The sequence below is a fragment of the Sapajus apella genome, unplaced genomic scaffold (assembly GCF_009761245.1).
Source record: "Sapajus apella isolate SASKATOON/1434 unplaced genomic scaffold, GSC_monkey_1.0 scaffold148, whole genome shotgun sequence".
NCBI classification, from domain to species: Eukaryota; Metazoa; Chordata; class Mammalia; order Primates; family Cebidae; genus Sapajus; species Sapajus apella.
Window position 1 is genome coordinate 1,174,194 of NW_022437088.1, and position 17,991 is coordinate 1,192,184.

The 17,991-nt window shown below is 50.0% G+C and overlaps 1 protein-coding gene across 3 annotated transcripts in view; it reads right to left on the reverse strand.

The window, feature by feature from the left end:
* Window positions 1-17,991, reverse strand: part of IL6R (interleukin 6 receptor) — a 61,148-nt gene that overhangs the window by 13,712 nt on the left and 29,445 nt on the right. For all 3 annotated transcript variants that reach the window (XM_032265033.1, XM_032265034.1, XM_032265035.1), the window contains exons 4-6: window positions 14,183-14,364; window positions 13,729-13,895; window positions 12,800-12,941 (exon numbers count right to left, since the gene is read on the reverse strand). In XM_032265033.1, the coding sequence (XP_032120924.1) occupies window positions 12,800-12,941; window positions 13,729-13,895; window positions 14,183-14,364 (491 nt within the window). The remainder of the gene's footprint in view (window positions 1-12,799; window positions 12,942-13,728; window positions 13,896-14,182; window positions 14,365-17,991) is intronic.

Here is a 17,991-nt window from a genome sequence, read left to right on the forward strand (position 1 = left end):
TTTTTTTTTTTTTTTTTTTTTTTTTTTTTTGAGACGGAGTTTCACTCATGTTACCCAGGCTGGAGTGCAATGGCGCGATCTCGGCTCACCGCAACCTCCGCCTCCTGGGTTCAGGCAATTCTCCTGCCTCAGCCTCCTGAGTAGCTGGGATTACAGGCACGCGCCACCATGCCCAGCTAATGCTTTGTATTTTTAGTAGAGATGGGGTTTCACCATGTTGACCAGGATGGTCTCGATCTCTTGACCTCGTGATCCACCCGCCTCGGCCTCCCAAAGTGCTGGGATTACAGGCTTGAGCCACCGCACCTGGCCGCAAAAACCTTTAAAATTTATTTTATACGTGTGTGTGTATATTTTTATTATTATTATTTTCTTTTTTTGAGATGGAGTTTCACTCTTTAGCCCAGGCTGGAGTGAAGTGTCAATGATCTCGGCTCACTGCAACCTCCACCCACTGGGTTTAAGCAATTCTGCTTCAGCCTCCCAAGTAGGTGGGCTTATAGATGCCCGCCACCACGCCCGGCTAATTTTTGTATTTTAGTAGAGATGGGGTTTCACCATGTTGGCCAGGCTGGTCTCAAACTCCTGACATCAGGGGATCCACCCACTTCAGCCTCCCAAAGTGCTAGGATTACAGGCATGAGCTACTGCGCCTGGCCAATTATTCCATTTTTTGAGACAGGGCCTCACTTTATTGCCAGGCTGGAGTGTAGCGGCATGATCATGGCTCAGTGTAGCCTTAACTTCTGAGTTTCAGTGATCCTCTCATCTCAGCTTCCCAAGTAGCTGGGACTACAGGCATGTGCCACCACACGTGGCCAAAAATATTTTAGAAAAACATTGAAGACATGATATATGAAAAACGCAAGACAAGAAAAATTCCATGTATTTTGATCCAAACTTTCTAAAGAAACATATTTATATGATTATTTATTGTGTAATACAATACATATCATAATACTATATATCTACACACAGGAAGAAGAAAATGGAAAGATAGATACACATCACCAGATATAAGCACTATTTCAATTTCCTTCTCTGCGCCTTTTTGCAATAAATAAACAAATATTCACCTGCCTGCATGGGTCTAATAAACATTGCAGCAGCAGGGATGTGGACCAGGCACCCTCACGGCTCCCTCCCCATCTGCGGGAACAGCGTTTCTGTAGAAACCCCAAGCCAAGAGGAGGCTAAGTATCTAAGTGAAAGCCCGGGTCTTAACCATAACAGGCAGTGAGTGGAATGCTCTGGATTTCAAAACATTTTCTTGTCAGCTCATTTTTCCATCAAGAATTCTAAAATTCCACAGAATGGTTTACACAAAAATGACGAGCCTCGCTGGGCCAGGAGTAAGAAGGACTGGCAAGGAGGCGGGGAGAGGGTGATCCTGCTTCTGCGTCGGGGAGGGATTCCAGAATTCCTGGAGAATGCTGTCACCAGAAAGGGGGAAACCACACACCAGCAGCGCTAGAGGGGATGGAAGAATAAATCCATTCTTCTCATTGTACAGAGGGGGAACAGAGGCCCAGGGAGGGAGAGTGACTTGTCCAAGGCCACACAGCAAGTGTAAACAGAATTGAACCTAGGATTAATTCATGGGAGGGACCAGTTTCTTATTCCTTTGCGTTCTGCCCAGCCCAGCCGAGCCCAGCAGAAAACAGTTACACTCATAGTCCAGGTGTCTAAAGGATGACCCGAGGGCATGGGGGCGCTAGAATGAAAGCTAAAATCAGAAGACATGAAGATGGGGACAGGCCAGACTCAAACCTGTAATCCCAGCACTTTCGGAGGCTGAGGTGGGAGAATCGCTTGAGGCCAGGAGTTTGAGACCAGCCTGTGTAACAGTGAGACATCATCTCTTAAAAAAAAGAAGAAAAGAATATGGGCAGCACTGAGTAGAAAATATGGCTGACCACAGACGCTCATGCAGTCCAGCAGTTTCCCAAACGCAGCAGAGTCAGCTTCGTCTGGAGCCTTTTAGGTTCCACTTTGTCGCTTCAGAACCATAGAAATGGGACCCTGGCTTTTTTTTTTTTTTTTTTTTTTGGCAGAGTTTTGCTCTTGTTGCCCAGGCTGGACTGCAGTGGTGATCTCGGTTCAACTGAACTTCTGCCTCCCGGGTTCAAGCGATTCTCCTCCCTCAGCCTCCCAAGTAGCTGGGATTACAGGCGCCCACCACTACACCCTGCTAATTGTGTATTTTTAGTAGAGACAGGGTTCCTCCATGTTGGTCAGGCTGGTCTTGAACTCCCAACCTCAGGTGATCTGCCCACCTTGGCCTCCCAAAGTGCTGGGATTACAGGTGTGAGCCACTGCACCCAGCCTGGGTTTTTTAAAGGCTCTTCATACTATACTCGAGAGATGCTTTAGGAAGAAAGTTTCTACCCTCAGCCCTGATCCCCAACACAGCCACAGAAAGCCCAGTAACCTCTGGCTGCTCAGGTTTCTGGGGTTAAAGTGGGAATGAACCACAAAGCCACAGGAAGAGGGGAGGAGAGACCATGGGACCCACAGGCTCCGCAGTGCCGGGCCACTCCCCCACGCTGGGCAAGCGGGCCTACTTCACACCGTTCCTCGCAGCCTTTAAACCACTCAAGAGAGAGCTCATCACTGCTCCTCCACTTGTGCAGAAAAAATAAATAAACCTCTTGAGGAGCCGACAGTCTGCTGAGGAGAAATGGCTCACCTCCAGCTGGGTTCCAGACACCACCCGGCGTGGTCTGCGGAGAGGAGCCCAGTGAGGACAAGCACAGAAGAGGCTGTGTGTCCACCTCCACAGTGTCCGGGTGCCAAAAGCACCCCTCATTCTGAGGTTTCACCCTTCCTCATTTGTGGGGTGGCTGTGGGGGGGCCGTTAAAGCAGCCTTTTTCTTAAGACAGGGTCTTGCTCTGTTGATCAGGCTGGAGAGCAGGGGTGCCATCATAGTTCACTGCACCCTGCAACTGCTGGGCTCAGGCGATCCTCCTGCCTCAGCCTCCTGATTAGCTAGAACTACAGGTGTGCACTGCTATGCCCGACTAATTTTTTTTTTTAACTTTTTTTGGTAGAGACAGGGTCTCCTTATGGTGCCCAGCTGGTATCTATCTCCTGGGCTCAGGCAATCCTTCCCCCTCAGCCTTCCCAAGTGCTGGGATGAGAGGCCTGAGCTACCACGCCTGGCCAAGCATCCTTTCTTTCGTGAAATTATGGTGATAATAAATGCTAATAGCTATTTTTCACTTACTTATTTAATTTTATGTCCTTCCTTACCAAAATTAAAAGCTGGCAACTGGCTGGGTGCAGTGGCTCATGCCTGTAATCCCAGCACTTTGGGAGGCTGAGGTGGGTGGATCACCTGAGGTTGGGAGCTCGAGAGCAGCCTGACCAACGTGGAGAAACCCCATCTCCACTAAAAATACAAAATTAGCTGGGTGTGGTGGCGCATGCCTGTTATCCCAGCTACTCAGGAGGCTGAGGCAGGAGAATCACTTGAACCCGGGAGGCAGAGGGTACAGTGAGCCCAGATGGCACCACTGCACTCCAGCCTGGTAGACAGAAAGAGACTCGGTGTCAAAAAAAAAAAAAAAAAAAAAAAAAGCTGGTAATCTTAACTGGTCCCCAGAATTGTTTTCAAAATTTTACAGACCCATGAAATCCCAACATTTAGGAATCACCCAGTTGTGCACAGGAACGTCAGGCAGGTGGGCAAAGGCAGGACGCGGGAGGAGGCTCACGGAGAGGGACATGAAAAGTGAAGCGCACCAGGACGGCTGACTGCCAGATGCTACTGAGATGCGGTGAGTGGTGAGAACCCAAACCAAGGCACAGCATTTGGCGCAGGCTCAATGTGCAGGCTCCTGGCTGGGTAGCTGGGTGGGTGGGGTGTCCCCTTGACAAGTTGGGCAGGGAGGTCTTTGAGGGACGTGGTATGTTTGGTTTGGGTCATGCTGAGCACCTGGCACAGGAGGGAGGCTCTGGCCAGAAGTCAGGGCTGATTGGAAGATGTGAATCCAGAGGTCAAGAAACAGGCTTGGCAGGGGACACTGGTGAAAGGCAGTCACGCTGGCATTGACCGAACCCTTGTCATGGGCCAGGCTCTGTGCTAATTGCCTCTCGCCTCATTGAAGCCTCACAACCCAGCGAGGCTGGATTTGGGTTTTCTGAGGCAGGTAGTATTATTCCCACTTGACAAATAAGTAAACTGAGTCTCGGTGAGGTACTTCCCCAGGTTCATGCCAGACAAGGGCAAGGGCAGCAACTAGACCCAACGCTGCCTGCCTCCAGAGCCAGTACTCTGCACAAAGTGGCAGGTGACGCAGTGGAAATGGGCGGGGTCCCCAATGGAATGTTCTAGAAAGCTGCAGAAAACAGGGCAGAGAAGAAATTCGGGATGCCACACAGAGAAGTGAACAGGGAAAAATCTCTCCAGAAATGTGTGACCAAGGCTCTTTAACCCCAGAATGTCCCACTTGAGAGTGCTGCAGAGAGGAACAAAACGAATTCCTCCAGAATGCACGGCCAAAGAGTTTAAGAAGATAACATATAGCGGAGGGGCCACCGCCCAGCCCTGGCTTCACAGGCAAATACAAACCTTTGGCAGCCCTCCTCCACCAGCTGTGATTCCCACGCTTGGGGAACAAGAGAGGGAGTTAAACGATTATTTGTGAGGAGCAAGGAATAATTAATGGGCTTTTCCCAGGCACTTTGCCCACGCCCCCTGAAAAGGGGCTCCAACCTGGCACAGTGGCTCATGCCTATAAATCCCAGAGCTTTGGGAGGCCGAGGCAGGAGGATCACTCAAGGCCTATGCAACATAGGTAACCTCATCTCTACAAAATGTTTTTTTAAAAAATTAGCCAGGTTGGTCCGATGGTAGTGGGTTATCAGAACTTATTAACATTAGTGTCACTAAAGTTGGTATACAACCCCCCACTGCTAAATTTGACTGGCTTTAAAAAAAAAAAAAAAAAAAAATTAGCCAGGCATGGTGATGCATGCCTATAGTCCTAGCTACTCAGAGGCTGAGGCAGGAGAATCATGTGAGTCCAGGAGTCCAAGGCTGGAGTGAGCTATGATTACACCACTCCACTCCCGCTTGGGCAACAGAGTGAGACCCCGTCTCAAAAAAAAAAAAAAAAAAAAAAAAAGAAAGAAAGAAAATGATTTTGATTTTGTGGCCGGGCACAGCGGCTCACGCCTGTAATTCTAGCAGTTTGGGAGGCCAAGGTGGGTGGATCGCCTGAGGTCAGGAGTTCATGACCAGCCTGGCCATCATGGTGAAACCCCATCTTTAAAAAATAAATAAATAAATAAATAAAAATAAAATAAAAATAGAAATAAAATGATTTTGTGGTTTCCCCAGACTCAATGTTGATATGACAGGGAGAACTCCCATCAGGAGAGGATACATTCAGAACTCCCGCTTGGGAGGAAGCCGCCGACCATGCACCCTGTCCACAGGTACCGTCTGCCTTTCCTGCCCCGCACCATTTCCATGAGCCGCCGCTACAGGTGCTGACAGACATGACCTGGCTGTGCTGGCCAAAGCAGGACTAAGACAGAGTGACTCTGGGGTCCCCCACTTCATACAAAAGGCTGTCCTGGGGCTACAGTCTGTGCAGGGGCCAGGCCCCAGCCTCAAGGGGGCTGCACCTGCTGAAGTCCAGGCTCCAGAGCCCCCCTCTATGGCCTTCCACCTCCACCCCTACAGGGGCCCACCAAGGCCCGCCTCCCCCTGCCCCACTCAGACCACCCACCCACACAGCTGTGTCAGCCTCACCAAGCAGCTCCCTGTCACCTCCCGTTGCTCACAGCTCCATGCCTTGGCAGCTGCTGTTCTCTCTGCCTACAATCCCCATTTTCTATCTGGGGCCCTCCTACACATCCTTCAAGACACTATTCAATTGTCACCTCCTCCATGAAGCTTTTCCTGCTATGTCTAAACCTCCCCAAGAGAATGGTCTGCTTGCGGCCTTATGGCGCTGTGAGCACCATCTATTACATATTAGATATAGTACGGTGGGACTCGCGCCCTCGTCCAGCCCCCTCAGCACGTACTAAAACCACCAGGAAAGCTTTCTCAACCCACCCACCAGATTCCAACACAGTGAGTTCAGAATAGCATCCAGGATAGTGATTCTGGGATGTCCCTGGTCCCACTCTCCTCCTCCCAAGAACCAGCACTGCCCTCTAATTACTGACCCCTTACATGTCCACTATGCTTTAACATTTCTAAAGAATATCTTGCCAGGCGCGGTGGCACGTGCCTGTAGTCCCAGCTACTTGGGAGGCTGAGGCTGGAGGATCGCTTGAGCCAGGAGTTCTGGGCTGTAGTGCGCTATGCCGATCGGGTGTCCGCACTAAGTTCAGCATCAATATGGTGACCTCTCGGGAGTGGGGGACCACCAGGTTGCCTAAGGAGGGATGAACTGGCCCAGGTCGGAAATGGAGCAGGTCAAAACTCCTGTGCTGATCAGTAGCAGGATCGTGCCTGTGAATAGCCACTGCACTCCAGCCTGGGCAACATAGCGAGACCCTGTCTCTAAAAAAAATTTTTTAAATTAAAAAATATATATATCTTTTCATCAGACTCACAAAAAGTCTCTGAAACAGACAAGATAGGTGCTATCAACCCTACTTTACAGATGGCAAGACTGAGGCTCTGAAAGTGGAACTAACTTTCCCAGGGTCATACAACCTGATTCCCCGGTGCTCCCAGGACCTCTGTGTCTCTCAGAGACCACCACTCCCACACCTAGGCTGGGAGCAAGGTACATCCTGCCTGTCTGGGCCATGAGAGCTGAAGGTCCTTGGGATGGGTAAGCTCACCCCATGCGGTGATACGGTTCACCACACGTCCCTCACAGCCACATAACCACGGACAATAACACACACCTCACCCAGTGTTCTAACCTTCCTCTTATTTTTCAGAACTGCCCACCAATTTCCAACCTGAATCCCCCTCTTGCATCAGAATTATCCAAGTTCCTCTTGCTCTGCCCTCAGCAGAGAGGGAAACAGCAGGTTTCTTTCATGGATATATTCACCGCTGGGTTTTGAAGAGTTCCCCTGCCTCAAACCGCACATGTATACGGTGGAGAGCTCAAAGTCTTCCACTGCTTATGTGAGGAAACGGACTGTTTTGTGTGAGCTCCCGTAGAAGCTGTGTATACACAGACCATGGAAGCTGTGTATACGCAGGCCACGGAAGCTGTGTATACGCAGGCCACAGAAGCTGTGTATACGCAGGCCACAGAAGCACATCACCTGTAAAGTGGAGACTGTACCCAGTGCCGGCCAGACAGCCCCATCACTCCATCTTCCAATAGAGGGAGGTGTCAGCAACTTAAAGAGGGACATCCATAAATGAGACCAGATTCAGGGCAAGGTGGCCAGACAGGTGAGAAATTCACGGACCATCCCATGTAACAACCTGGGAAGAGGAACTTAAGCAGATGCAGGTCTGGGAACTCCAAAAGAATTCAGAGAGCAGACTAGGAAATTTGTCATCGGTTATCCCCAAGGACAGAGCAAGGGCCAGAGAGGCCAGAGTTAGGTTCACATAAGAAAGAACTTTCTATTTGAATAGATAATTCTCCAAAGATATATGAATGGCCAAGAAGCACATGAAAAAATGCTCAGGCTGAGCGCAGTGGCTCGCACCTGTAATCCCAGCACTTTGGGAGGCCGAGACAAGTGGATCACAAGGTCAGCAGTTCAAGAGCAGCCTGACCAACACGGTGAAACGCCATCTCTACTAAAAATACAAAAATTAGCTGGGCGTGGTGGCACATGCCAATCCTAACTATTCAGGCATGAGCATCACTTGAAGACGGGAGGTGGAGGTTGCAGGGAGCCAAGATCGTCCCACTGCAGTCCAGACTGGGCAACAGAGAGAGAGACTCTGTCTCAAAACACACAAAAAAAAGACATTAATTATTAGGAAATGCAAATCAAAACCACAGTGAGATAACACTTCACATCCATAAGGAGGACTATTGTAACAAAATGAAAACAAGTGTTGGCAAGCATGTGGAGAAATTGGAACCCTAATACACTCTGATGTAAGTGTAAAATGGTGCAGCCACTGTGGAAAACAGCATGGCATTGCCATGAAAATTTAAAAATAGAGGCCAGGCGCGATGGCCCGCACCTGTAATCCCAGCACTTTGGGAGGCCGAGGTGGGTGGATCACCAGGTCAGGAGTTCAAGACCAGCCTGGCCAATGTGGTGAAAGCCCATCTCTACTAAAAATACAAAAATTAGCCAGGCATGGTGGCAGGCGCCTGTAGTCCCAGCTAATTGGAAGGCCGAGGCAGGAGAATCGTTTGAACCCAGAAGGCAGAGGTTGCAGTGAGCTGAGGTCGCGACACTGCACTCCAGTCTGGGTGGGTGACAGAGTGAGACTCTGTCTCAAAAAAAGAGAAAGAGAGAAAGAAAAAAAGAGGGAGGGAAGGAGGGAGGGCGGGAAGGAAAGAAGGAAGGAAGGAAGGAAGGAAGGAAGGAAGGAAGGAAGGAAGGAAGGAAGGAAGGAAGGCAGGCAGGCAGGAAGGTAGGAAGGAAGGAAGGAAAGAAGGAAGGAATGAAGGAAGGAAGGTAGGAAGGAAGGAAGGTCGGTCCTAGAGTAGTCAAACTCACAGGGAAAGAAAGTAGAATGGTGGTTGCCTTGAGCTGGGGGAAGGAGTGGGTGAAGGGGAGTTACTATTTAACAGATTCTGTGTTTCAATTTTACAAGATAAAAGAAATCCTGGAGATGCAAAGTGGTGATGGTTGTACAATGATACTTAATGCCACAGAGTTGTGCACTTAAAAATAATATAAATGGGGTCTCTCTCTCTCTCTCTCTCTCTCTCTCTCTCTCTCCTCTCCTCTCCTCTATCTCTCTCTTTCCCCAACCCCAGATTAAAAAAAAAAAGAGAGAGAGAGAAAGAAAAATAAAAAAAAAAAAATAATAATAATAATATACATGGGCTGGGCACAGTGGCTCATGCCTGCAATCCCAGCAATTTGGGAGGCCAAGGTGGCTGGATCACCTGAGGTCAGGAGTTCAAGACCAGCCTGACCAATATGGTGAAACCCTGCCTCCACTAAACATACAAAAATTAGCCAGTGTGGTGGCAGACGCCTGTAGTCCCAGCTACTCTGGAGGCTGAGACAGGAGAACTGATTGAACCCGGGAGGGAGGGGTTGCAGTGAGACAAGATCACAACACTGCACTGCAGCCTGCACAACAGTGGGGCTCCATCTCAAATAATAATAATAGTGGCCGGGCGCGGTGGCTCACACCTGTAATCCCAGCACTTTGGGAGGCCGAGGTGGGTGGATCACCTGAGGTCAAGAGTTCAAGACCAGCCTGGCCATCATGGTGAAACCCCATCTTAAAAAAAATAATAATAATAACATAAACGGTAAATTTTATATTATGTATATTTTACAATTTAAAAATTTTTAGAAGAAACTTTAACAAAACGAGACTGCTTAAAGCTGCATGTGACTATCTAAACAAAGTGGCTGGAATAAAAGGTAAAATAGGGGTCAGCCTATATCTGGAATTCCTATTCCTCTGCATGACGTTAGAGCTGATTTTCCCCCTTACAAAGGCCTGCAAAGCCACACCGATGCTTAGCATTCAGATAATGAGCATGTTTGGCTCAAAGTCTATACAAATAAAAGAAAACCACAGACAGGTCAGCATGATCCCCCCTGAAGGATGTACTGATATATTAAAATGGTCTTCTCAGTAAGATATAGTAGTTAGGCCCCACTCCTCGTCCAGGTCTGAGCAGGAAATAAGCTTTTGCGGAGAGGGCCCAATAGAAAGCTGGCTCCTGTTCTTTTTAAGTAATTTCCTTTTTTTTTTTTTTTTTTTTTTTCAAATAAAGATGGGGTTTCACCATGTTGGCCAGGCTGGTTTTGAACTCCCGACCTCAGGCTCCCAAAGTGCTAGGATTACACGTGTGAGCCACCACGCCCAGCTGGCTCCTGTTTTTGATGAACAGGGAAAGTGCCAACAAAGACGGAAGCCTGCACTTGGTATTACTGCATCCAGCTAGCATTACATCCTAGCCCCCAGCCTGCTCCTCTGGTTCTCCCTAGCACAGGAAAGGCAAGGGACAAGGACCCCACAGTACAAAGCCAGCCAGGAGGAAGAGCCATCACCCCCCACCATCCAATCTGGGGGAAGAATGTGCAGCCTGTAGGTAAAACGCTTCTCTCCCTGGGGCCAGGGCTAGGAGAAAGTGGCAGGGGTAGGGATGGGACTGATGGCATTTCTAGCTTTTCCTTCTTATCCATACTTAGTCAAATAAATGGGTATCTTAATCTTTTTTTGTTCTAACTGCCAAGTATTTAAGAATGATTAATTTGGTTCAACTATGCCACAGGGCTAGAAACATTTGACCCCAACAAAAGCCAGGAAGCCATTCTACAACAAAAACGCTGGGAACAATAAAACAGATTGCTACAAGGGGTAGTAAGCTCTCCGTCTCTGGAAGCATTCAAGCGATTCTCGTGACTCAGCCTCCCGAGAAACTGGGACTATAGGCTCACACCACCATGCCCGGCTAATTTTTGTGTTTTTAGTAGAGACGGGGTTTCACCATGTTGGCCAGGATGGTCTCAATCTCTTGACCTCATGATCCGCTTGCCTTGGCCTCCCAAAGTGCTGGGATTACAGGTGTGAGCCACTGCGCCTGGCCAATATTTTTTTTTTTTTTTTGAGACAGTTTCTCCTCGTTGCCCAGGCTGGAGTATAGTGGTGCCATCACAGCTCACTGCAACCCCTGCCTCCTGGGCTCAAGCAATCCTCCCGCTGCAGCCTCCTAAGTAGCTGGGACCACAGGCACGGGCCACCACGCCCGGCTAATTTTTAAAAATTTTTTGTAGAGGCCGGGCGCGGTGGCTCACGCCTGTAATCCCAGCACTTTGGGAGGCCGAGGCGGGTGGATCACGAGGTCAAGAGATCGAGACCATCCTGGTCAACATGGTGAAACCCCGTCTCTACTAAAAATACAAAACATTAGCTGGGCATGGTGGCGCGTGCCTGTAATCCCAGCTACTCAGGAGGCTGAGGCAGGAGAATTGCCCGAACTCAGGAGGCGGAGGTTGCGGTGAGCCGAGATCGCGCCATTGCACTCCAGCCTGGGTAACAAGAGCGAAACTCTGTCTCAAAAAAAAAAAAATTTTTTTTTGTAGAGATGGGGTTTTGCCATGTTGCCCAGGCTTGTCTGGAACACCCTGGCCTCCAGAGATCCACCCGCCTTGGCCTCCCAAAGTGCTGGGATTATTGGTGTGAGCCTCCACACCTGGCTAAACTTCTAAAATGTTTTATCAAATTAATACATGCACATGGCAAAGAAGTAATAAACAGCTTATAACACTGAGCAGTGGTCCCTTGTCCCACACCTTCCATTTCTACTCCTGCTTTCTAAGGCAGCTGCCTGACCCTTTCTGTTTCTAGCTCTTCTGCTGGTGCCCTCCTTAACTCTCAACAAGCTTATAGGGCTTTCTTTTTTTCCTGATAAAACAAGTTGCGACATTATCTCTCAATACCCTGCTATGGAAGGTTAAGATTTAGACCTAGAATGCAGGAATCTCCCTGACCACAACCCAGAAAGTGGTCAGCCAAAACTTAGCCAGGTGTGGTGGCGTGAGCCTGTCGTCCCAGCTACTCGGGAGGCTGAGTCAGGAGAATCACTTGAACCTGGAAGGCGGAGGTTGTAGTGAGCGAAGATCGTGCCACTGCACTCCAGCCTGGCGACAAAGTGAGACTCCGTTTCAAAAAAAAAAAGTTAAGTTTTTAAAAAATTCCACGGGGTTTTAAAATATATATATTAATCATTAATCATGCAGTTACTAAATAATAAGTTTTCAAAAGTAATTGACAACATGGGGAATATTACATTTATACATATAAACACACACACATATCTAGAAAAATGAAAGCAGCATACTAACGTGATCTCACAGTTTTCTCTAGGTAATAAAAATACTGGCGATAATTATTATTTTCACATTTTTCTGGAATTTTTCATGTTCTACAACAAACATGCTAATTTCAACAATCCCCAAATGGCAATTATTATTACCTTTAACATTAGGAAAAAATTAAAAGCGTGAGTAACTGCCCTAGATTAAACACAGCTAACTTCTCTGCAGCTCGTCCCTCCAGCTGTGGCAGGGTCCCCGCCCGCCTGCCCTGAGTCTGGGCTGGCAGCTGAGGATAAGCCACAGGGAGAACCGAGGGCCCTGGCCACCGGCCAGCACCATCGTCAGACATGTCAGCGAGGCCACCTCGGACCATCCCGATCTGATGGCAGCTGCATTCCTGATTCAGGCAAGACCAGCAGAAGAGCTGCCCAACTGACTGTATTTTTTGAATCTCAAGAAGATAAATGGTTATCGTTTTAAGCCACTAGTTTTTTGCTTTTTTTTTTTGAGACAGAGTTTCACTCTTGTCACCCAGGCTGGAGTACAATGGCGCAATCTCGGCTCACCGCAACCTCCACCTCCCAGATTCAAGCGATTCTCCTGCCTCAGCCTCCTGAGTAGCTGGGATTACAGGCACCGGCCACCACATCCAGCTAATTTTTGTATTTTTACTAGAGATGGGGTTTCACCATGTTGGCCAGGCTGGTCTCGAACTCCTGACCTCAGGTTATCCACCCGCCTCAGCCTCCCAAAGTGCTGGGATTACAGGTGTGAGCCACCGTGCCTGGCCTAAGCGACTCGTTTTGAGGCCACTTGTCACATAGCAATGAATACCTGACACAGTGAGTGTTGACACATCCCTTCCTTCCTCAGTGCCCACTGCCGTACCTGTCCAAGGTGTGCCCATGGCCTCTGGGCTCCACTCGCTCCACTTGCCTTGCCCGAACTCCTCCTGGGCGCGAAGCTGCACCACGTGCCTCAGGCCGCTCCAGGCGTCGTGGATGACACAGTGATGCTGGAGGTCCCTGACCTGAGGGCGGGGGCACAGTGACCCTGGGGAAGGGCCTAGGGTGGTGCTAAGCAGGCAGCTCCCTAGCGGGTTGGTGCCTTGGTCAGCCCTGTGCTTTGGCTGGCAGAGGCCTCCAGAGGCTCCCACCTCCCCGAAGGCTCCAATAGAGAGGGGGTTGCCCTCAGGGCCCATGGAAGCTGAATCCCAAAGTCTCTGCCCCACCCATGCACTATAGAATGGGACGAGCCACAACCCTTGATGTGTCTACAGCCCAAATCCCTTCCCACATTGCTCTCCTCGCTGACAGGCCTGGGAAGAAGAGACTGGCCTGGCATTGTCCTCCTCATTTAATAAATGAGACCACCAAGGCTCAGAAAGCTTAAAACATTTATCCAGGGCCACAAAGGTAGCCAATTGTGAAGCAGGACCTAGAGCCTATGGTTTTCTTTCTTTCTTTCTTTGAGGAGTCTCACTGTGTCGCCCAGGCTGGAGTGCAGTGGGTGATCTCTACCCACAACAACCTCCACCTCCTGGGTTCAAGCGATTCTCCTGTCTCGGCCCCCCGAGTAGCTGGGGTTACAGCATGTGCTACCACGCCTGGCTCATTTTTGTGTTTTTAGTAGAGACAGGGTTTCACCATGTTGGCCAGGCTGGTCTTCAATTCCTGACCTTGGGTGATGCGCCCACCTCAGCCTCCCGAAGTGTCAGGATTACAGGCCTGAGCCACTGCACCTGCCTCTAGTACCCTTTCTACTACGCTCAAGCATCTGGGAGCACCCTTCTGACCAGAAGTAAAACATAAATTTACCATCCATGTTGTGAATGTCTTTGATCGTTCAGCCCGATATCTGAGCTCAAACCGCAGTCTGTAGAAAGATGAGTTCCAGGAGTGGGGGTCTTGCCAGGTAACACTAAGCCAGCGGGGGTTTCTGGCCACAGCAGTGACTGTGATGTTGGCAGGAGGATCGGGCTGCACTGTGGGAAAAGGGAGCATGGATTTTATGCAGCAGCAAATACAGTGCGGGGAAGTCCAGGCAGGCTGAGATCCCAGCAGGCCCGGCCCCACCCAGCCCCGTTCACTCCCCATGCACAGCACCACAAGGGCCTGCTTCATCCCTGCCACACTTCCCGGCAAGCAACGCCCAAAATGCAGCAACCCACCAAACCCCTCCACCACCTCTTCCCTGCCCCTCCGAGAAGTCGATAAGGAGGATTACATTAAAAGAGAAGGAAACTGCTGGAGGGGGGAAGAGCTTACGTACAGATTCCACAACCCTGAAAGGTTTGAGCTTTGCTGAGCTTGCTCCCGACACTATTGGCGACGCACAGGGACACTATGTAGAAAGAGCTGTCTCCCTCCGGGACGGCCAGCTGGCAGGAGAACTTCTGGGACTCCTGGGAATACTGGCACAGCTCCTGGAAGTCTTTGGCCGGACTGTTATCACTGTTAGACACAAAACAAGGGCAGGGCTCGTCTGTCAGTTTCTGCACAGACTCAAGAGGGGAGAGAAGGGGGAAGTGGAATCTCAGCGCCAGAGTTTTGTTTGTTTGTTTGCTTGTTTTTGAGACAGAGTTTTGCTCTGTCGCCAGGCTGGAGTGTAGTGGCACAATCTCCGCTCACTGCAACTTCCGCCTCCTGGGTTCAAGCGATTCTCCTGCCTCAGCCTCCGAGTAGCTGGAACTATAGATGCGCACCACTGCACCCGGCTAATTTTCGTATTTTTAGTAGAGACAGGGTTTCCCCATGTTGGCCAGGATGGTCTCGATCTCTTGACCTCATGATCCACCCACCTCAGCCTCCCAAAGTACTGGGATTACAGGCGTGAGCCACTGCGTCTGGCCTTTTTTTTTTTTTTTTTTGAGATGGAGTCTCCCTCTGTCGCCCAGGCTGGAGTGCAATGGCGCAATCTCGGCTTACTGCAAACTTCACCTCCTCGGTTCAAGCGATTCTCCTGCCTCAGCCTCCAGAGCATGCCCAACTTATTTTTGTATTTTTGGTGGAGATGGGATTTCACCATGTTGCCCAGGCCGGTCTCGATCTCCTGATCTCAGGTGATCAGCCTGCCTTGGCCTCCCAAAGTGCTGGGATTACAGGCGTGAGCCACCATGCCTGGCCTTAATTTTTGTATTTTTAGTAGAGATGGGGTTTCACCATGTTGGCCAGGCTGGTCTTGAACCCTTGCCTCAGGTGATCCTCCCCCCTCCACCTCCTCCACTTCCCAAAGTGGTGGGATTACAGGCGTGAGCCAACGTGCCCAGCCGGTTCTGTTAAGATTGAGAAATAAATGTAAAATCCAGAGATGAAGAAACTAGGTGGATTTAGAAATATATATAAACATGTAGTGCCTGGTATAAGAGGTGAGAGGGGCTAGGCTGGAGGGCTCAGCCGGTCACTCTGGCCAGCTCCGGTCTCCCGCCAGGCCTGTGCTCTTGGCACTTTAGGGGATGTAGAAATGAATCAAGAGAGGCCCCATCCTGGCTTCAAGGCACTAACCAAAAAGATCTGTCAGCCAGACTCAGTGGCTCACGCTTGTAATCCCAGCACTTTGGGAGGTCAAGGTGGGTGGATCACAAGGTCAGGAGTTTGAGACCAGCTTGATCAACATGGTGAAACCCCATTTCTATTAAAAATACAAAAAATTAGCCGGGCATGGTGACACACACCTGTAATTCCAGCTACTCAGGAGGCCGAGGCAGGAGAGTTGCTTGAACCCAGGAGACAGAGGTTGCGGTGAGCCGAGATTGCACCATTGCACTCTAGCCTGGGCGACAGAGCAAGACTCTGTCTCAAAAAAAAAAAAAAAAAAAAAATCGGTCCTCAGATGACTAGACACCCAATAGAAATGCCACTCCAGACACACAAAAAGTGCCAGAGGGGTTCTGGCAGGTGAGTCCAGAAAAGAATGCTGGATGACTGAAGACATTCGAGGTGAGTCAGCCACTATCCCATCTGTCCTGGAAACCTGAAGCTTCACTCTCTTATGACACGCGTGGGCATGTGAGGCCACGTCAGCCACTCACTCTGTGGCTGGGGTGATGAGTCTCCCACCTTTGACTCAGGTTTGAACCCTGGGCTCCCACTGAGTCCAGCACATGAGACAAACTCAACCTTCCCAGGCTGAATTAAAGTCCCCTTCCTCCTTCCCCCAACACCACCCAAACTTCCACCCAGCCACACTGGGAAGGCAGGGTCAGCGACTGCTCTACGCGTGTGCCCAGGTGGGGTGAGAGGGCAGGACTGTCTTATTGGCCTGCATCTCTCCTAGTGCCTGGTCCAAGGCGGAGGCTGAGCTCACCCACGCCTGTGGAAGAAGGGGCGGGCAGTACTGCAGTTGGGCAAGAGTGTGAAAGCAGACACAACAGAGAAAAAGCAGAGCTCCCAGTGATCCCTTTCCAAGGGCCTGTCTCTTCCATGCCCTGCAGCACCCGGAGGGCTGGGTGGCACCTGAGTGGGTGCTGGGGCCCCTGAGGCTCTGGCAGCTCTTTCCTCACTTCAAAGATGCCCAGTGACCATGCTGACTCTTCAGAGCAGATGGAAGCAAAGGCCCGAGGCTGGTCCTGCCGGCGCTGCGACACCGCACCCTCTCCCACTCCCGACGTCAACATAGAAAGTATTCTAGTCGGTGGCTCACACCTGTAATCCCAGCACTTTTGGAGGCCAAGGCAGGCTGGTAACCTAAGGTCAGGAGTTTGAGACCAACCTGGCCACCACGGTGAAACTCCATCATTACTAAGAATACCATAATTACTGAGAATACAAAGATTAGCTGGGTGTGGTGGTGCACAGCGGTAGTCCAGCTACTCAGGAGGCTGAGGCAGGAGAATCGCTTAAGCCCTGGAGGCAGAGGTTGCAGTGAGCTGAGATGGCACCACGGCACTCCAGCCTGGGCGACAGAGCAAGACTCCCTCTCAAAAAAAAAAAAAGTATTCTGGTTGAAGTGTCAGAAATGACAGAGCTTTCCACGGGCTGGCCTGGGAAGCTGCCAGCCACCGTCTCTATCCTGCCTAATCTTGTCTATGGTACAAGCCTTTGAGGTACAAACCAAGGCGGATCCTTCACTGGGCTGTGAAGCGATCTGGGCTGGCGGCAGGAGCTACAGGGGTAATGGCAGCTGCATCATTTGCAGATGGGTAATCCGCACTTTTCAGCATAGAAGACAGAACAGAGCTGTAACCGCCAGGCTGCCCAGCAACTCCATGGAAACAGACCCAAGCGGGAGCCGAACCACCCCGTTGAAGTCACTGCTCTGGCTTTGTGATCCAGTAGTCCTGCCTTATCTGAGGTCTTGCTTTCTCAGATTTCAGTTACCTGTGATCAACCATGGTCCAAAAATATTAAATGGAAAATTCCAGAAGTTAGCACTTCAGAAGTTTTAAGCTGCCCACTGTTCTGAGAAGTGTGATGAAATTTCGTCCGTCCCACCCAGGACGTGAATCATCGCTTTGTTTGGCATTCCTCTGCTGTGCATGCTACCCATCGCTCGACCTGACATCCACCACCAGCATCACGGCTCGGTTATCCAGAGGGACCCAAAACAGGTGATCCTCCTTCTGACACATAGTCAGAAAGTCAGTAGCAGCCTAGCCGAGTCACAATGCCTACGCGTCTTTCGCCTCACTGCATCTCGTCATGCAGGCATTTCATGACCTTACATCATCACAAGAAGGGTGAGTACAGTAATAAGACATTTTGAGAAAGAGAGAGACCACATTCACATAACTTTTATTACAGTATGTTGTTGGCGTTGCTCTATGTTATTATTGTTAACCTCTTACGGCACCTAACTTATAAATTATCATTAGACGTATCTATAGAAAAACATAGGATAGGCCGGGCGCGGTGGCTCAAGCCTGTAATCCCAGCACTTTGGGAGGCCGAGGCGGGTGGATCACGAGGTCAAGAGATCGAGACCATCCTGGTCAACATGGTGAAACCCCGTCTCTACTAAAAATACAAAAAATTAGCTGGGCATGGTGGCGCGTGCCTGTAATCCCAGCGACTCAGGAGGCTGGGGCAGGAGAATTGCCTGAACCCGGGAGGCGGAGGTTGCGGTGAGCCAAGATCGCGCCA